This window comes from Mauremys mutica, chromosome 9 (assembly GCF_020497125.1).
Source record: "Mauremys mutica isolate MM-2020 ecotype Southern chromosome 9, ASM2049712v1, whole genome shotgun sequence".
Taxonomy (NCBI): domain Eukaryota; kingdom Metazoa; phylum Chordata; order Testudines; family Geoemydidae; genus Mauremys; species Mauremys mutica.
This window is the reverse complement of record NC_059080.1, coordinates 57283013-57303932: the sequence shown is the minus strand read 5'-3', so window position 1 is coordinate 57303932 and position 20920 is coordinate 57283013. Positions and strand designations below refer to the sequence as shown.

The following is a 20920-nucleotide window of genomic DNA, read 5'->3' as shown; positions in this document are numbered from 1 at the left end:
AGGATGTGGAGAAAGCTAGTGTACTCAATGCTTTTTTTGCCTCTGTCTTCACAAACAAGGTCAGCTCCCAGACAGCTGCACTCTGCAGCACGGTATGGGGAGGAGGTGACCAGCTCTCTGTGGAGAAAGAAGTAGTTCGGGACTATTTAGAAAAGCTGGACGAGCACAAGTCCATGGAGCCAGATGCACTGCATCCGAGGGTGTTAAAGGAGTTGGCCGATGAGATTGCAGAGCCATTGGCCATTATCTTTGAAAAATCATGACGATCGGGGGAGGTCCCGGATGACTGGAAAAAAGCTAATGTAGTGCCCAATTTTAAAAAAGGGAAGAAGGAAGATCCAGGGAACTACAGGCCAGTCAGTCTCACCTCAGTCCCTGGAAAAATCATGGAACAGGTCCTCAAGGAATCAATTCTGAACCACTTAAAGGAGGGGAAAGTGATCAGAAACAGTCAGCATGGATTCACCAAGGGCAAGTCATGCCTGACTAACCTAATTGCCTTCTATGATGAGATAACCGGCTCTGTGGATGAGGGGAAAGCAGTGGATGTGCTATTTCTTGACTTTAGCAAAGCTTTTTTACAGTCTCCCACAGTATTCTTGCCAGCAAGTTAAAGAAGTATGGGCTGGATGAATGGACGGTAAGGTGGATAGAAAACTGGCTAGATGGTCGGGCTCAACGAGTAGTGATCAATGGTTCCAGTTGGCAGCCAGTATCAAGTGGAGTGCCCCAAGGGTCGGTGCTAGGGCCGATTTTGTTCAATATCTTCATTAACGATCTGGAGGATGGTGTGGACTGCACCCTTAGCAAGTTTGCAGATGACACTAAACTGGGAGGAGTGGTTGATACGCTGGAGGGTAGGGATAGAATACAGAGGGACCTAGACAAATTAGAGGATTGGGCCAAAAGAAATATGATGAGGTTCAACAAGGACAAGTGCAGAGTCCTGCACTTAGGATGGAAGAATCCCATGCACTGCTACAGACTAGGGACCGAATGGCTGGGCAGCAGTTCTGCAGAAAAGGACCTAGGGGTTACGGTGGACGAAAAGCTGAATATGAGTCAACAGTGTGCCCTTGTTGCCAAGAAGGCTAATGGCATTTTGGGTTGTATAAGTAGGGGCATTTCCAGCAGATCGAGGGACGTGATCATTCCCCTCTATTCAGCACTGGTGAGGCCTCATTTGGAGTACTGTGTCCAGTTTTGGGCCCCACACTACAAGAAGGATGGGATAAATTGGAGAGAGTCCAGCGGAGGGCAACAAAAATGATTAGGGGGCTGGAGCACATGACTTATGAGGAGAGGCTGAGGGAACTGAGATTGTTTAGCCTGCAGAAGAGAAGAATGAGGGGGGATTTAATAGCTGCTTTCAACTACCTGAAAGGGGGTTCCAAAGAGGATGGATCTAGACTGTTCTCAGTGGTAGAAGATGACAGAACAAGGAGTAATGGTCTCAAGTTGCAGAGGGGGAGGTTTAGGTTGGACATTAGGAAAAACTTTTTCACTAGTAGGGTGGTGAAGAACTGGAATGGGTTACCTAGGGAGGTGATGGAATCTCCTTCCTTAGAGGTTTTTAAGGTCAGGCTTGACAAAGCCCTGGCTGGGATGATTTAGTTGGGTTGGGTCCTGCTTTGAGCAGGGGGTTGGACTAGATGACCTCCTGAGGTCCCTTCCAACCCTGAGATTCTATGATAGTAGTTTAGAGTCTAATGTGCTTAAATGCACTAAATGCCTTGCAAGAAAAATCAAAGGACATCACATGAGCAATAAGATGATTAAACCTGCTTTACTGCATGTTGTTAGTTTGAATAATTGCTGCTACTGGGAATTCTAATAGTTCCCCACTAGTTACTATATTCTGTTTGTTCCTCTCCCTTCTTACTGGGTTAAATGTCCATGCCTTTGAATGCTGCTGCTGCTGCTACATAAAGTTTCAATTTTCTTTAGAATAAAATGGATATTTAAAGTTTTTCACCTTATTTTCCTGATTACCATAAAGCTAACAAATGATATTAACATGTTTCCTTCACTCAAACTCCAACTCAGTCTTATCATTAGACAACTGGATGAATTCTGAAGCTTCCACATTGCAGATAACAATCATACTATAAAGTGATTAACTCAGGTATATCACTGTTAACATAGTGAACTGTCCTGATTCTTTTAACAGTTAATGTACTTTCACATTGAGTGGAATAGCTGGAGAACAAAGTTATTTCCTTCCACGGCAACATAAAGACAACAAAATCCCTAAAGCTGTTAAACCCTACACTTTCAACATTTCTAGTGCAGTGGTTTGTATTACAAAAGTCTCAGGAGCAGCAAATACTGTATTACATTTATTAGCAGAACAAGGAATACTGAATAGACTATATTTAGCTTCATATTGAATAAGCTACTTTTTAAAGTTAAAATTCCCAGTTTTATTACTGGTAGCATTTCTGATGTTTTAGAAATGATCCTCATTAGAATGAAGGTAAAAATCCTCCTGCATCAGCTAGGTTTTCAACAACCTCCTTTATCCATGGTACATAGTTGGCTACCCGCGTATATGCACCATATTTCCTTTCTTCAGCACAGCCCTCACCCCAACTGACTACCCCTAGAAGGTACCAAGTGTCGTGGTAAGAGACAGCAAAGGGGCCTCCACTGTCTCCTTTACAAGCATCGTGGGCTTTGGCAGCATAGCCTGCACAGAACATATTATCAGTAATGAGCTTTGCTGTTGCCTGCCTACAGGTTTCCATGCTTACTATGGGCAGCTTGACTTTCATGAGGAAGCGTGTTCCAGGACCCCTGTCATGTGTGGAACCCCATCCACTCACCATCCCCCTAGTCCCTTCTGCAGTCAGCAAGGTTGCCAGGTTAGGGTTTGGAAGGCAAATGGGGAGTGCATACTCATTAAATACGACATCGCTGCTCAAGTAGAGCAAAGCAATGTCACCATTATAGTTATCTGAATCATAGTGTGGATGTATCCAGCTCTGTTGCACTTCAATCTTTTGTTCTTTCACTTCCCTCTGGTGTTTGTCAAAGTCTCCTGCAATTGAAAACAAAGGTGTTAAAGAATTCTAAATCCCTTCTATAAGAGTTTCATGGGGGAAGCAGCTATGGTAGTAGATTAATGCTTTAACCTCCCAAATTAAATCAAAATAGGTTACAACACCCATGAACCTAAGTATGGAGGTTACAGTCTAAAGCCAGCATTGCTACCACTTTATAATTTGGCATGACAACAGCTATGCACAGCAGAGGGTGGGGAGGGGGGAACTATCTGAAATTGTTTAGTGTGAGAGTTTATTGAGTCCTCACTACCATGCTCATGAAGAATTTAGATGCATTTTAAAACACCCACCACAATTTAACTACAGGCTCAAAGCTGGTTGGAACTAGAACTAGCTGGTTTATTAGAATGAACACTGGACTGTTTGTTAATTTGCATGGAGATACAAGCCTGCTCAAAGTAGATAATGAAAGTCACGTGTCCTTCGAAATTTCACATCTTATTTTACGTCTACATGGGTATAGATAGATTAAGAGAAGAGGATACTGATTAAAGTTTCCAGTGCTGCAGGTATTCAGAGCAACCAGTTTCCTCTCCAAGAAAACATTACTCCATCTTAAGAGGGAAGAAAAACTCACTAGCCTTAGTATGGTGGCTTGACTCTTCATAGGGATACAGGGCTCTTCTAATTAGGAATCTTAATGACTCCTAATACAACCAATAGTGGATTTATCCATATAACACGTTGTAAGGGAGGGAAGTACTATCCTCATTTTATATAGGAAGAATTGAGGCACAGCATAGATTAAGTCAGGGGTTCTCAAACTTCACTGCACCGTGACCCCCTTTTAACAACAAAAATTACTACACGACCCCAGGAAGGGGGACTGAAGCCTGAGCCCTCCAGAGTCCCCTCTACCCTGGGTGGGGGGAGGGAGGGGCACAAAGCCAAAGCCCAAGGGCTCCAGCTATAATCTGAGCCCCACCACCTAGGGCTTCAGCCCCAGGCCCCAGCAAGTCTAAACCAGCCCTGGCAACCCCATTAAAACAGGGTCACGATGCACAGTTTGAGAACCACTGGATTAAGTGACTTGCTCAAGAAGTCTTTGGCAAAGCTGGGAATTAAACCCAAGTCTCACCTGTCTGAGTCCCGTGCCTCAACTACAGACTATTTTCTTCCTCATCATCCAGTCCCCCCATTCCTGCTAAAGGAAATTAGAATCCTGCATACAGTTGCTAAGTAAGTTCTGCTGATTCAGTGAGGCAGATGTGACTTGTTAGTTTCACCATGATAGACCAGAAGAGAAACTAGCATGTTCTGCTTGGAGGGAACTAGATGCACACACTAGATGGTCCTGCAGGAAACCCTACGAACAGCCAAACTTGGGCTGAGGTTTGTTTTGTTATCAGTGACTCTGTTAACCACAGGTTTGCCCTGTCAGCTGTCTGCGGAAACCTGAAGCTGAAAGTAACTCAATTCCTGCTAGCCGGTTCCATTACCCTGGTCACAGCAGAGCCGGCATTTGCAGGGCTGGGAGTTAGAAAAAAATTCTTTCTATTTATAAACTGAGCAGAGAGAGTCAAGGAACTGGAACACCTCTGATGCCTTTCTAGTCACTTTTCAGAGCAGACTCATGCTTTCATAGTGTCTCTGGGAGCATAGAGACTTTTCCAGTTGCGAGTTCACTCACCTACAGTAACATGATGTGGCTTAACAATCTCAAGGCAGTGGGCAGCAGTGACCACCCAGCGGCTGCTGATTAAACTCCCGCCACAGAAACCATAACCTCTGCTATTTCGGATAAATACCTACAGTGAAAAAACAAGAGCAAGAACACACTCAACAGGACTTATTTAAATGTACTGTAGTAGTTCCCTAGAAAAGACTACTAATTTTATGATACAGAGGATGAAAATGATTAGGGCTAAATCCCAAATACTACACAGGTGTTCAGAATTAATCAGCGTGATATCACTAGGGTGGATACGTCTAAGGAGTTTAATTGTGGAAAATGATAATAAGATTGTAAGTACAGAGCAGAATAATCACCAGACCAGGTGATTCAAGCAGAAGGCGATAACCAAAGTGAAGATGTCAGTCTTGTAGGGAAAACAAATCTAATGTGAGGTCCAGTACTGGTTGCAAAGCTTTGGGAGATCCTAGAACAAAAGCAAGCAAGGTCAGCGCCAAGAGACTATGATAGCCAAATAGTGCCTAGTTTAAAAAATGCTGTATATGAAGCTGCACAAGAAGAGCGAAAGTTAAGGGCCAAGACAAGAAACAGAAGTATTAGAAATAATGAAGAGGAACTGATCCTGAGCACCCGCAATTTTAAGTTAGTGGGAATTGGGGACACTGAGCCAGCATCTCACAGGTCTCCAGATTTATAAAGTTGTGCAAAACCACACCAAAAAAAGGGCAAGGAAAAATGATATTGGACTTCAGGGTGAGCTGTAAAGGGTAAAAGTGTGTGCGGGAGTGGGGGAGGGGCGGATATCTCCCTAGGCCCCTCTTTTTAATATTAGCTGTTCAGCTGTTGTCTACCCTGAATGGAGTGCTGGCTTTGCTAAAGAATCAACACCATAAACACTTTAATTAAAAGGGCTGAGAAAGATCAAAACACACATTCCCTGAAATTGCAAATAAGTCCTTCACCAAAGCTAAGGGAAATCAGACTTGATATTCCTCATATTTTTAAAGTTAAAATTAAAGAGGCAATGGGGAAGAAATGACATTTTTTGGGGGGAAAACAACAAACTTTCATGCCCTTTTAAAATACAGTATCGTAAAGAAATAAAAAAGGGAACACGCTATAAAAGAAAGCAGTACTAAGGCATAGCTATATGTGAACAAGATTAAAGATGAGCATTAAACCTGAATGTTTGGTATTTCACGACTTTTGTGAGCTTGATGCTTATAAATTTTAGCCCTGATTCTGAACTCTTTTACGGTGCTTTGGAACAGGAGTAATGTCACACAAGTCACTGGAGTTACGTCTGTGTAAAAGAGCCAAGACTCAGGCCCAGTTATTGTACTGTTAAAAAAGTAAAATGTGAACACAAAAGTGGCAAAGGACAATGAAGCAAGGGATGGCACTACCTTGGATTCTGTATTAGACCCGGGAGGGAAATTATTCACAAAGGGGTCAAAAGAAAGCAAAGGTACAATGTTGTTAAGGTAGACCACTATAACAATGGTGTGCATTCAGAAGAAGGCAAATAAGTTGCAGTTCACTAACTATAGAGCAGTCAATCGAGTGTTAAAAGCTGAAAAAAATCTTTAGCCATCAACTAATGAAGAGAGTACAACATTACTGGACTTCCCGCATTGATTTAGATGTAACTTTTCACTCATGGATCAATGAGCCATCATATATGACTTTATTTTGCTGGGATTTTCAAAGGAGCTTAAGAGAATTAGGCAACCTTTAACCCATATGAGACTCCTACTGAAGTCAATTTTTATTGGCTTTAATAGGAGCCGGAGGAAGCCCTTAAATGAGAGTAGAAGGAAGTATGTTAAATCACATGTACCTAACTAATTGAGAGGTACTTCAGCTGACAAAGTGGGTGAAGAGATCGGGTTGGCAGTAGAGAGGTAGACAAGGAAATATTAAATGAAATGCTTCATCTTATCTGTAACATGTCGCCAGACACCTTCAAAGGGAAACTCGCTTGACTAATCTATTGCTCTGAAAATAATAAGGGATCCAGAAGAACTTCTGATGACATTGTCACCTTGCCAAAAACACCTCAAAGTTCTAGAAGCAGTGAACACGTAAAATAAGAAATACAGATGAAGAACAAATATGGAGAAGGCCAAAATCATTTTAATTACAGATATGGCGAAAATCACAATGAATAGGAAAGGCTTAGGAGTCTTTTTCCCTGGGTTCACTGTCACATGCTGTTATAAGATAGGAAAATGAAATAAAGAGAAGCATCATGAGTGAATATAAAGGTCTGTGAAAAGCTCAGTATCTAAAGAGTAAGTGCCTTTTCTGCTGACGAGAGACGGTATTCGAAACCATGATCCTATCAGGCAGGATGCATGGAGCAGAAACACAGCCACATACCAAGCAGATGATGCAGAAGTTAAAATCTGAACAGTGATTCATGAAAATATTTGCCACTGACCATTGGGTAAGTAAGTAAACTAAGGTGAAGGACATGTTGGAGCCTGACGATGACTGGCTGGCTGTGCTGCAAGAAGAGGAGCTATAAGATGGACTATATTTAGGATCCCATTTACACCAATGAATGAGGCACAGTAACGCCTCACTTAACGTTGTTACGTGGCTGATCCATTAGGGAACAAGCTCGTTTAAAGTTGATCAGTGCTCCCTTATAATGTCGTTTGGCAGCTGCCTGCTTTGTCCACTGCTTGCAGGATTCTCTGGAAAAGCAGCCCCTCCTTGTGGGGATTAAAACCAGGGGGGGCCGGCAGCCTCCCCCCATCAGCTCCCCTAAATTCCCTGTAAGGTCTGTGGCTCAGCAGATGCCCAGCAGCAGTTCAGCTGGCCCTCCCCCCACTGCTGTACTGCTCCTGCCCTCTCCTCTTCCTTGGAGCTGCTCCCAGGAGCTTCCTGCTTGCTGGAGGAGGGAAGGAGAGGGGTGCTGATATCAGGATGTCCCCCGCTCCTGCCCCCCCCCCACTTCGTATCCCCCCTCCACAAAGTGGAGGAGGCCGGGGACAGGGCTCAGAACGGAGGGAGCTTGCTGGAAGCTGGTGCTTCCTGTCAGAACCAGCTGATCTGCTTAAAAGGGCAACATACTTGAAGTGGGGTCACTGTACTTAAAGGGGCAATGCACATCTCGCTCTCTCACTCATGTATGCACCTCCCAGCACGCTGGAAAGTCAGCACCTGTGCAGCCGTGCATGTGCTGTCAGGAGGAGGGCGTGGTGCACCCCAGCTGGATAGCGTGGGCTCATCATCATATTCAGTTTTTGCAGGGAAGTGTTTGCAGCTACTGACCTGCATCTATTGTGTTTCCTCCCTCCTGCCTCAGTCCAGGCTGCCTTGTAGGGTGTGAGGCTACATTAACAACAGCGTATTAATCCTTGAGGGCTCAGCCGAGTGCTAGTTCATCATTTAGCAGCAAGGCATTCCCTGGGAAATATTCCACCCTCTTACTCCACCACCTCAACCAAGCTTCACAATCATTCATTGCTGTGTACAATATTAAACTGTGGCACCTTATAGACTAACAGACGTTTTGCAGCATGAGCTTTCGTGGGTGAATACCCACTTCTTCGGATGCAAGTAGTGGAAATTTCCAGGGGCAGGATTATATATGCAAGCAAGAAGCAAGCTAGAGATAACGAGGTTAGTTCAATCAGGGAGGATGAGGCCCTGTTCTAGCAGTTGAGTGAAAACCAAGAGAGGAGAAACTGGTTCTGTAATTGGCAAGCCATTCACAGTCTTTGTTTAATCCTGAGCTGATGGTGTCAAATTTGCAGATGAACTGGAGCTCAGCAGTTTCTCTTTGAAGTCTGGTCCTGAAGTTTTTTTGCTGCAGGATGGCCACCTTAAGATGTGCTATTGAGTGGCCAGGGAGGTTGAAGTGCTCTCCTACAGGTTTTTGTATATTGCCATTCCTAATATCTGATTTGTGTCCATTTATCCTTTTCCTTAGAGACTGTCCAGTTTGGCCGATGTACATAGCAGAGGGGCATTGCTGACATATGATGGCATATATTACATTGGTGGATGTGCAAGTGAATGAACCGGTGATGGTGTGGCTGATCTGGTTAGGTCCTGTGATGGTGTCGCTGGTGTAGATATGTGGGCAGAGTTGGCATCGAGGTTTGTTGCATGGATTGGTTCCTGAGTTAGAGTTACTATGGTGCGGTGTGCAGTTACTGGTGAGAATATGCTTCAGGTTGGCAGGTTGTCTGTGGGCGAGGACTGGCCTGCCACCCAAGGCCTGTGAGAGTGTGGGATCATTGTCCAGGAGGAGTTGTAGATCCCTGATGATGCGCTGGAGGGGTTTTAGCTGGGAACTGTATGTGATGGCCAGTGGAGTCCTGTTGGTTTTTTTCTTGGGTTTGTCTTGCAGTAGGAGGCTTCTGGGTACACATCTGGCTCTGTTGATCTGTTTCCTTATTTCCTCGTGTGGGTACTGTAATTTTGAGAATGCTTGGTGGAGATTTTGTAGGTGTTGGTCTCTGTCTGTGGGGTTAGAGCAGATGCGGTTGTACCTCAGTGCTTGGCTGTAGACAATGGATCTTGTGGTGTGCCCGGGATGGAAGCTGGAGGCATGAAGATAGGCATAGCGGTCGGTAGGTTTTCGGTATAGGGTGGTGTTAATGTGACCATCAATTATTTGCACCGTAGTGTCTAGGAAGTGGACCTCCCGTGTAGATTGGTCCAGGCTGAGGTTGATGGTGGGGTGGAAGCTGTTGAAATCGTGGTGGAATTTTTCCAGAGTCTCCTTCCCATGGGTCCAGATGATGAAGATGTCATCAATGTAGCATAGGTAGAGAAGGGGCGTGAGTGGACGGGAGCTGAGGTAGCGTTGTTCCAGGTCAGCCATAAAAATATTGGCATATTGTGGGGCCATGCGGGTGCCCATAGCGGTGCCACTGCTCTGGAGATATATATTGTCATCAAATTTGAAATAGTTGTGTGTGAGGATAAAGGCACAGAGCTCAGCAACCAGTTGTGCTGTGGCATCATCAGGGATACTGTTTCTGACAGCTTGTATTCCATCAGCGTGTGGGATGTTTGTGTAGAGAGCCTCTACATCCATGGTGGCCAGGATGGTGTTTTCTGGAAGGTCACCAATGCATTGTAGTTTCCTCAGGAAATCAGTGGTGTCACGGAGATAGCTGGGAGTGCTGGTGGCATAGGGTCTGAGTAGAGAGTCCACATATCCAGACAGTCCTTCAGTGAGAGTTCCAATGCCCGAGATGATGGGGCGTCCAGGATTTCCAGGTTTGTGGATTTTGGGCAGTAGATAGAATAGCCCTGGTCGGGGCTCTAAGGGTATGTTGATTTGTTCCGGTGTTGGTGTAGGGAGTGTCCTGAGTAGATGGTGCAGTTTCTTAGTGTATTCCTCAGTGGGATCTGAGGGAAGTGGCCTGTAGAATTTGGTGTTGGAGAGTTGTCTGGCGGCCTCCTTTTGGTAGTCAGACCTGTTCATGATGACAACAGCACCTCCTTTATCAGCCTCTTTGATTATAATGTCAGAATGGTTTCTGAGGCTGTGGATGGCATTGCGTTCTGCACGACTTAGGTTTTGAGGCAAGCGATGTTGTTTTTCCACAATTTCTGCCTGTGCACGTCGGCGGAAGCATTCAATGTATAAGTCCAGACTGTCATTTCGACCCTCAGGAGGAGTCCATGTGGAGTTCTTCTTTTTGTGCTGTTGGTGGGAGGGTAACTGTGTATCAGTGCGCTGTTCAGTGTTGTCCTGAAAGTATTCTTTGAGTCGGAGACGGCGAAAATAGGCTTCCAGATCGCCGCAGAACTGTATCATGTTTGTGGGGGTGACAGGGCAGAAAGAGAGTCCCCGAGATAGGACAGACGTTTCTTCTGGGCTGAGTGTGTGGTTGGATAGATTGACGATATTGCTGGGTGGGTTAGGGGTACCACGGTTGTGGCCCCAAGTAGCAGGTAGGAGTTTAGACAGCTTACAGTCCTTTTTCCTTTGTAGAGAGGTGAAGTGAGTAATGTAGATCTCCTGTCTTATTGTAGTGAAGTCCGTTTGTATGGAAGTTTGGTTATTGATGAGAGTCTCCAGGTTGGAGAGCTCTTTTTTGATGTTTTCCTGTTTGCTGTATAGGATGCTGATCAGGTGGTTCCTCAGTTTCTTTGATAGAGTATGGCATAATCTCTCACTGTGGTCTGTGTAGTATGTAGATAGCAGTGGATTTTTTACCTTTAGTCCATTAGGTATGATGTCCATCCGTTTACATTTGGAAAGGAAGATGATATCCGTCTGTATTTGTGCAAGTTTCTTCATGAGGTTGATGGATTTCCACTCCATACGGCTAAATGCAGTGCCTTGCATGGTGTCAAGTATCAGAGGGGTAGCCGTGTTAGTCTGGATCTGTAGAAGCAGCCGCTTCTACAGAACCAGACTAACACGGCTACCCCTCTGATACTTGACAATATTAAACTGTTTGTTTCAAATTGTTTAAAACTTATATTGTATATGTATATAATGTCTTTTGCCTGGCGAAAAAAATTTCCCTGGAACTTACTCCCCAACCCCTTTAGATTAATTCTCATGGGGAAATTGGATTCGCTTAACATCATTTCACTTAAAGTTGCATTTTTCAGGAACATAACTACAACGTTAAGTGAGGAGTTACTGTAACTACAGTGTGGGTCACCAAAAAAGAAGCTTCAGAGATACACTGAGGATCTACGTGGTTCTGGGTGGCCCTGAACAGGGATACTTGGCAACACCCCGATGAGGTCCTGGCTGTGGCACAGAGTGAGCAGTGATAAGGGAAGGAGATGCCGTGTTCATGACTCAATATGCAAAAGAAATGTTACCTGCCAGGGACAATGGCCACGATGGCAGAAAGATCCCCCAGTGATCCTGGTATCATCATGCTCTGCAGTTTGGTAGTCATTTGTCCGGCTGTGTCGATCTTCATCTGTCAGGTTTCCTTCAGCTTCAGTCTGATTGAGGCGGTCGTGCACATTCTGCCCCTCTGCCGATGTATTCAGTTCAGGGGTGCCCCCCGCCACTGACCCATTGAGCCCGGGGGTGCCCCGCTCTGACATCCCGCTGAGCCCAGGGGCACCCCCCTCTGCCGACCCATTGAACCTGGGGGTCTCCCCCTCCGCTGACTCATTGAGCCTGGGGGTGCCACCCTCTGCCGACCCATTGAGCCTGGAGGTCTCCCCCTCCGCTGATTCATTGAGTTTTGGGGTGCCCCCCTCTGCCAACCCATTGAGCCTGGGGGTGCCCCCCTCTGCCAACCCATTGAGCCTGGAGGTCTCCCCCTCCGCTGATTCATTGAGTTTTGGGGTACCCCCCTCTGCCAACCCATTGAGCCTGGGGGTCTCCCCCTCCGCTGACTCATTGAGTTTTGGGGTACCCCCCTCTGCCAACCCATTGAGCCTGGGGGTCTCCCCCTCCGCTGACTCATTGAGTTTTGGGGTGCCACCCTCTGCTGACTCATTGAGCCTGGGGGTGCCACCCTCTGCTGACCCATTGAGCCCGGGGGCAGCGCCCCCCTCTGCCATCCAGTTGAGCCCAGAGGCGCCCCCCTCCACCGACTCATTGAGCCCGGGGGCGCCCCTCTTCACCTTCCCGTTGAGCCTGGGGGCTCCCCCCTCTGCCATCCCATTGAGCCCAGGGGCAACTTCCTCCAAAGCACGCATGGATCTTTTAATCAGCCCACAGGGAAACTGAGCTGAAAAATAAGAAAAACAGCCTTTGGGTTTAAGTGTAAAGTTTTGATCCCTAAACTAATTCTGCTCCTCTTCAGCTGTCTGAAGATGAACCATTGACCACCCATTAATCCTTCCCATCATTCAAATGCAAGTGAAGAGACGTACAATGGGTAGCAACTGCTGAGAGATCAAACACATTGCCTCCACTGGCTCCTAGGCTCTAGGAACCCCGTTACTCATGCCAAGTGCTTTTACTCATTGTACTGTGAGCGGCTGTGTCTGGTCCCTCCCCAAGCTCCCTGTCTGGTCACCGAGTCAGCGGTGTACTCCCTGCACTACATAGCACAGTGTAGAGTAATCTCCTTTTCCTTTGCCCAGGAATTCCTCTCTGCTGAGATAATGTTGGCAGAGCCTGAAAGTCCTAGAGGGATATTTGGTCTTCAAGATCAGAGTTTGCCTTCAGTAAAGGGAGTGGAATAAACACAGTGGAGAAAGCCAGCTTTTCCAGGCTTGCTGGTGTTTCCATTGGCAAATGAGTATACTTCAATTCTACATCACAGCAACCAGTTTTTCCCATAGATTCATTGGTGCATGTGACAGTCCAAGGGCAAGTGGGCAACCCAATGAAGAGGGAAGGGCAGCGGCTGTAAACCTGTCCTGCTCTTCACTCTAAGCAACCCAGAGTCCCAGAGCCATTACCTGATTGCGTGCACCTCTTCCTGTCATCACCCAGGGCATAACCCTCCGCACAGGAGCACACCACACGAAGGGAGTGTGCGGTGTCTTGGCAATACTGCCAGCAGCCGCCGTTCTTGTACCAGCATTCAAACTTCTCTGCAGGGGAAAGACATTGAATCGTTTTGCTTATTGTTAGGAAAGGGCCCAGTAGCACATCAGCGTCTCAGCAGCAGCAGCGTCTCAGCCAGTGGCAGAGAAGAAATACATCTCTGTGCTATTTGATCTACTGCTTTGGAGGACAGAAGTAAAACCACATCCCACAATTTAACTGAATGGCCAAGATTTGTGTGACTTTGACACACGCTGCCTTAATCCTTTCCCTCCCCTTGCTTATTTATTATTTGCATTACAGTAACATCTAGACACTGCAAGAGGATTGGGGCCCCACTGTGCCAGGTGTTATCCTGACAGAGTGAGAGGCAGGGCTGGATTAATGCAGGAGCTTTAGGGGCTGCAGCCCAGAGCCTCAGGCTAAGGGGGGCACCTCAGGCCAAGGGGGGCACCTCAGGCCTGCGGGCCAGATGCGGCCCACTGTTTCTTTTCATCTCGGCCACGGCAAGTCTCTGCGCTGCGGGCCGGACACCAGTCCCCGAGCCTCGGTGCGTCCCCCAGGGCTGAAGCCACAAGCACCAGCTCACCAAGATGCCCCTGTGGCCTCTAGGCGAAGGGCATTCAGGGAATCTCTGCGTCCTGCCCCCAGCACCAGCTCCACAGCTCCCATTGGTGCAGAGCGGCCTGGACCCTCTGCCTAGGGACCGGACATGCCGGCCACCTCAGGGAGCAGAGCAACGCGGAGTCAGGGCAGGCAGGGATACTGCCTTAGCCCTGCCGACCAGGAGCCGCTCAAAGTAAGCACCTCCCGGCCAGAGCCTGCACCCCGCACCCACTCCTGCATCCCAACCCCGTCCCATCCTTTGCCCCACCCCAGAGCCCACCTGCCCCAGCTGGAGCTGTACCCCTCCCTCACCCCAATCCCCTCCCCAGCCCTGAACCCACTCCCTCACTCCAAAACCCCAGCAGCCCCACAAAATCTAGTAGCCCGAGGCGAGTTAATCCGGCCCTGCCCTGAAGAGCTTACAGTACTATCTAGCTCCCTTCTGCGGCTAGTCTGTAAGCGCCTGGGGGTAGGGAAGATGCCTTCACTTGTTTCTGGGAGGTGCTGAACATATTGGTGCATGTGAAAAGATAATAAATAATAGCAACATTGCTCTAATGAGATGCATTTGGCAAATATAAGTGAATGAAACTTCACTGGGAGATCATTGCGGACAAAGAAAGAGTCACTAGTAATTTTTCTTAGTTCCCACTTATAGTTATTCTGGGCAGTAATTTCCTGCCGTGTTCTTTCTTGCAGACTGTAGATGGTGTTTGACAGGGGAAAGAATCAGAAGGTTTTTTTTAAAAAAGGCAATAGTGCCATCATTTTGTTCTAGAATAGTTCACGAAACATGAACTTAGCACATATGGTTTCCTCCATGTTTGTACTGTACACTGAGTGTTGGCTAGCGTGTCTGATACATTTGATGAAGCTGATTACTAAGATAATGGAGCCCCAGTCCATGCAGCTCTGTGATCACAGCATTTGTTTCTGTGGTATTAGGGCACCGGAGGAGCTGTGTCTCAATCAGACCAATGGCGTTAATAATAATGTCTTGTTTATAGGTGAAATTCAGCCCTGCTCAGATAGCCAGCACAAGTGCCTACGGTGAATTTCACCCTTTATCCTTTGTTCAAGAGAATGCCTGTGTGCATTTCCACACTCACCTATTTCACACTGCTTTCCTCCGAACAGTGGGGGACAGATACAGAAATAATCATAGTGTTTCAGTTTGCAGACACCACCGTTCTTACAGGGATTTTCTTTGCAGGGATTTAAATCTGTTTGGAAGAAGAGACGCACATTGTGCTACCTTGTCACATCACATACAGTTCCGTGACTTAGCAAAGGCCTGGCACGAAGAAGCTGACATGCATTCTGTCTGGGTCTTCTCTCCACACTGCCTCGGGGCAACCAACAACAGCATAAGAAACAGATAAAACATCTCCCCCGCTCCTACCTTTGTAAACAAACCAAAACTCCATCTGCAAGAAATAATCACAAGAGGGGAAAACATTAGTTAATAGGGCAAGACACATTATCTACTGACTATAGGAAATAATGATCCCTGTAGCATTTTTCCTTAACTAATCTATATTGTGGCTGTGGGTTCACCCTTAGCTGCTGAGAGTGCCTCTTTCGCTAGCCAGTTAACCACTGGGCCAAAGCGACAGTTAACTAGTTAAACTAGTAGCGAACCAGGTAGCGAGTGACAGATGATTTTTCTTGCTTTTGCTTTGGAAAATACAACATGGAATGGCATAAGGATTTCCCCAAAGATTTTCCTTTTTTAACTTGCCAGTAGCCAAGCGCCCTAATTCCTGTGTTCAGAGACTGAAACTTCTGATCTTCTAGCCTCTTAATTGATCACCTGGGGCTCTCAAATAAGATTCTATTAAAGAGTTTAACAGGTAACCACCCAATCAGCTGGTTGTAGATCATTCTACGTCTCTTTGTTAAGTGCTAAGCTTGCCCATCTCTGGTCTTGACAGATCCTGTACCTCCTTTATATTGTTTCCTATATCTGGGGTGGTGAGGGGGGCTCCCCAAACCCCTGCATCTGAAGTAAGCTGGTGGGATCTCCAGAATCAGCAAGGTCAGTATTGACATTGGCCAAGTTTTTCAAAGTTGATTAGTAGTTTTGGGTCCCAACCTCAGGCACTTTAAAGGGACTCAATGTCCTGACAGTGCTCCACATCCACCCACTGAGAATCACCCTTCAGCATGTCTCAAGTGGGACATCCAAAAAATCACCTGTTGCCTTTGAAAATCTTGATTTCCTTTATGGCATGCTTCAGTAGCACTGAATTATTCAACCAGCTTTCTTGGCACCTTATTTGATGCTTTGCAATTCATCAGAAACCTGGAGTAAAAACTCATGTTCCTTACAAATGGGGGAATGGGACGTCATAGCCTGTCTGTGCTCTTTTGTTAAGGTTACATATTTTCTGGGTTGTTTGTTTTATGCTTAATTACATTTTTGAAATTAGCTAATAGTAATGATCAAAATTATAATTTTTTTCTACCATTAGCATTCTGGTGGCCTTTGGCCTTGTGATTTATCGTATGTAGGGCCCTACCAAATTCACAGCCATGAAAAACGTCACGGACCGTGAAATCTGGTCTCCCAACGTGAAATCTGGTCTTGTGTGTGCTTTTACCCTATACTACACAGATTTCACAGGGGAGACCAGCATTTCTCAAATTGGGGGTCCTGACCCAAAAAGGAGTTGCAGGGGATCACAAGGTTATTTTAGCAGGGATCATGGTATTGCCAGGGCCGGCTCCAGACCCCAGCGCGCCAAGCGCACGCTTGGGGCGGCGTCCCACGGGAGGGCGGCAGGCGGCTCGGGTGGACCTCCCGCAGACGTGCCTGCGGAGGGGCCGCTGGTCCCGCGGCTTCGGTGGAGCATCCGCAGGCATGCCTGCGGGAGATCCACCGGAGCTGCGGGACCAGCGGACCCTCCGCAGGCACGTCTGCAGGAGGTCCACCGGAGCTGCGGGGCCAGCGACCAGCAGAGCGCCCCCCGCAGCGTGCCGCCGTGCTTGGGGCGGCGCAAATCCTAGAGCCGCCCCTGGGTATTGCCACCCTTACTTCTGCGCTGCTGCCTTCAGAGCTGGGCAGCCGGAGAGTGGCGGCTGCTGACTGAGGGCCCAGCTCTGCAGGCAGTAGCGCAGAAATAAGGGTGGCAATACCATACCATGCCATCCTTACTTCTGTGCTGCTGTTGGCATCTGGCTGGGGGGCCGCCCAAGTGGTTGGCTGTGGAGCCGCTCCAGCAGTGGTGGTGTGGCTGTCCCCGGGCTCACCTGAGCAGCTGGCCCCAGAGCCAGCTGCTTGGACGGCCATCCGGTCAGTCACACTGGTCACTGCAGAAGTCACGGAGGTCGTGGAAAGTCACAGAATACATGACCTCTGTGACCTCCGTGACAAACACGGAGCCCTAATTATATCAATGAAAATCCTGGGTGAGAACAATCCCAACTGATCAGCTTTTGCTTGCTGCTTTTTCTGAAGTGAAATGCCTCACCGTTTTCTCCTGCGATTGGAAAATCTCCTTTGCCTCCTCGAAGGAGCATGTTTCCTCAATGCATTCTCTCTCCAAGTTCCCTGGGTGAATTTCCTCCAGGAACTGGTTAGCGCGTTTACGGATCTTCAGCACCTGGTGTGCTTCTTCTTTTCTCATAAACACTATGAAAACAAAATTGGATCTGACCATTAATGCTGTCACAGGAAGCTAAAGCTTCATCTTTAGGATAGAAATGAGTAATTTATGTTTTAACTTGGCTAAATAATGCAGTGGAGGAGATAATTTAAAAAAAATCAAAACAGACGTAAGAACAACTTCATTCAGTTTGTCTATGCCGCAACAAAGAGTCAGTATTTCTCTAGGCGGTGAGCAGCTGGATAGTATTTCAGTGGATTAAAAGAATACTTCATTTAAAAGGAGCCAGTCTCAAAATTCATGAGGTTGGGTTAAAGTTCATTTATTTGTGCTAATGGCCAGGCAGTGTTAGGCAGGTCTCAGTTAATCAAGGACTTACTGTGTCCAAATGAAATAAATAAAACTTATCTAAATATGTTATGTCCAAAATATAAAAACAGAACATTCAGTCTCTCTGCTGTGTCACCTCAGAGATGAAGCCAAAACCCAGGAAAAGAAAAAAACAGTAGAAATGAGAGAGAACACCCTGAATATATATCAATAAAGCATACCCATCTTCCCCCGTTACAATGCTTTTTGGCAGAAAAGCAACTTTGTGTAAAGCAACTTTGGACCAAAAAAAGCTTCTGATAGAACATAGCAGTGGAGGAAAGTCTACAATATGTCACCTCCACCTGCTTAGCTATTGCTTACAATCACCTTTCTGAGAACATCAGTGCCTATAGATAATACCTTAAAAGAAAACTGCTACCACTTGGCTTCATGCAGCATTGTGAAAAGTTCCCCACCTATCCTTTGCTTGGGCAGTGACATCACTCTCTTCCCATTTTGGCTAAAACATTCTGTAGAGATTGTCAATTGCATGTCAGATGTTTGGTTTGGCATATCTGAATTTCACAGGGACTGTTGTCACTCTCCTGTTGAACAGTGGCCCTGGAGAAATGGGGGACCGATATCAGAGGTTGTTAAGCAGTTTTTAGTCTATTATAGTTAAGCAATTGTATCACTGCACCTCTGCTGTATGAGATAATAATGCAATTCCTGAGTCGGTAAATTACTAGTTCTGGGATCCTGGAACCCAATGAAAGAAATTAGATTGTTATTATTAGCTCATCTTAAAAGAAACCCCCAAAATCATAGGAATTGTAATCAGCAGCTTCACTGGATGAGTGAAAGGGAACTTCCCGCTCACTGAGCCAGGAGGAGCTGTCCAAAGCTTGTCTCAGCTGGGAGTCTCTGGGCTAAATTTTCAACCTGGCTGCCTGAAGTGAGCCACTTAAATACAATGTGAAGCACTTAAATGCTGATATACGCTCTGATCCTTCAATCAGATGCGTGAGGCTTTTTGTTTCCTTTGCCATTCCAGTTGCAGGATTGGGTCCTTTGTCAGGAGGCACTGTGGAGTCTGGGGGATAGCGCACTGGGCTGAGAGTCAGGAGACCTGAGTTCTGTTCCCATCTGACCTGTGTATTTTGGCAGGTCACTTCATTTCTCATTACAGCTCTACAAAACGGGGTTAATGATACCTGCCTTTGTGAAGCGCTTTGTGGGCGACGTAGGAAAAGCACTACAGAACAGCAAAGTAGTAGTATTAAATCACCACAGGTTCCTAAAACACAGATTTAGGTGCCTCACTTTGGTCACCCAAGTCTGAGAATGTGGCCCTCTGTGCATAACTCATTGGATCCTATAAGTCCAGCATCACAAGGAGGTTACTGGGCCTCAAGTAGGAAGCTCAGATATGGTGAGTTCATTAATAACTATGAATGAATTCTCATTTTTCTCCTGTGCATTTCAGGAAGTGCCTCTTGCGAGCTGAACCTTCCAGATGCTGTGCTCAGAAAATGGGTGCAGTGTAATTTTAAATGCAGGCTCTCGGTGTGAGAAAGTGAAGTTAAAATGTAGGTCAGAAGTTCCTACCTGAAAATGAAACTGACCAGCTGCTGTAGATGGAACACATTAGTAAGAGAAATGTCACAAGTAAGGAACCTCTAGCCATTTTCCTGATCATGCAGAATCCTCTGGTTTACAGATGGTCACCTGCTGGGAGAAAAGGAGAATGAAGTAGACAGATCCTGGACAAAAACAAGCAGAGAGCAACACATAGTGAGAGAGAGAGAGAGAGAGAGAGAGAGAGAGAGGGAAAATGGACTCAAGGGAAAAAAGGAGGAGGCAATGCAGAGAAAAACTAGGTTTTGTTAGTCTTATTCATTTGTATTCTCTCTGACAATGCACATTGTACTAGGAAGCCAAATGCTCCGTTCACAAGGCAAAGGGTGCAGACTGGCAGAACCCAGGAAAGCTGCAGAGGATAAAGAGCCTGAGCCAAGTCCATGGAAAGACACTGAATGACTTCAACGGGCTTTGGATCAGGCCCAAGCTGAGCAGAAACCAGTTCTGACAGCCCTGTTTAAAGTCTATGGAGAACCGCACACCCAGATCTGGCTCACACATTGGCTAGTCGAGCCTGGTGTCTCGTAGCTGCTGTTGAGCTCCTGATGGGCTTGTCAAGTGAGATCCAAATGCTAGACTTTTACACAGTGAGCCACCCACCAATGCAAGTCCACAGGACAGCAACACACCCCTGCCAGTAAGGGTTCTGAGGGAACGATGGGATCTCTTCACACTATCATCAAACGCTAGGGAACCTTGCGAGTGGGTCAGTGCAGACTGTTTTGGGACACCGACAACCAGGGCCCAGAATACATTCGCATTTTGAAAGCGCTGTAATTATAAACACTTACCGTTTTAGGGCACTAGAAGTAATATTTGGATGAACACCAAAGACAGAGATGGGGCCTAGAGGTTGATCATTAACCTATCACAAATATTGACAGAGGAAGCAAAGCCCTTTTGAGCCCATGGAGCCAACCTGCACTCTAAAGCAAAAATGTTTTGTTCCATCTTTAAATCCTGCAGTAAAGGCTGTTTCCCTGAAGCGTGCTTCTTGGGGAGGGTTTTGGTTGTATCATTTATGCTTTTGTGGGAGGGCTTCTGAAATCCCGTCTTTTGGCGGTGCATTGGTATCACCTGGTTTGAATGACCCATGAACCTTTGAGCTCTGTAAATATCTGCTGCAATGGGTGACCCTCAGATTTGTGTGTGGGCAGAAGGATTCAGAGGAGCCATTTGCTGAAAGGCAAATATTGCTCTATGATAATCATGGCTATTCATGTTTGCTGCCATTAGTTGGAACCTTGGCTTAGAAGCTTTGACAAGGTTATTACTTATAGACGAGGCAGATCCTTCTAGCTCAGTAGGTAGCAGCCCCAATACGCTCAGGTGCAAAGGTCCCTGGGGTTCAATTTCTTGCAAATACTTCCCTATCAAGACAATCCTGCATTAATATCCTTAGTTACTCGCACCGCCTTAATTCTAGTCAGGACCAGCTCTACTGTTTTTGCCACCCCAAGCAGCGTGCCAAATTGCCGCCGCTGACGGCGGGGGCAGTCTGTGTGCCATTAGGGCAGCACGGGCGTTTCCGCCGCAGTGGCAATTTGGCAGCAGCTTCTGTTGAACATAGAAGCTGCCGCTGAATTGCCGTCGCCGCAGAAACGCG

The 20920-nt window shown here is 46.6% G+C and overlaps 1 protein-coding gene across 4 annotated transcripts; it reads right to left on the bottom strand.

The window, feature by feature from the left end:
* Window positions 1-2326: 2326 nt before the first annotated feature.
* On the bottom strand, window positions 2327-20274 carry PROC (protein C, inactivator of coagulation factors Va and VIIIa). Of its 4 annotated transcripts, none has more exons than XM_045031324.1 (9): window positions 20106-20274; window positions 19282-19401; window positions 17227-17387; window positions 15156-15180; window positions 14863-14976; window positions 13060-13194; window positions 11512-12380; window positions 4696-4813; window positions 2327-3040 (listed from the first exon to the last, which is right to left on the bottom strand). In XM_045031324.1, exons 2-9 carry the CDS (start codon window positions 19370-19372, stop codon window positions 2466-2468), a joined length of 2088 nt encoding a protein of 695 aa, XP_044887259.1. In that variant the 5' UTR covers window positions 19373-19401; window positions 20106-20274; the 3' UTR covers window positions 2327-2465. The 4 variants fall into 4 exon arrangements, with proteins under 4 accessions (XP_044887259.1, XP_044887261.1, XP_044887262.1 ...); XM_045031326.1 differs by having other exon boundaries at window positions 19282-19404; window positions 20106-20124; XM_045031327.1 differs by lacking the exon at window positions 20106-20274 and adding an exon at window positions 19812-19830.
* Between the last annotated feature and the right edge of the window lie 646 nt (window positions 20275-20920).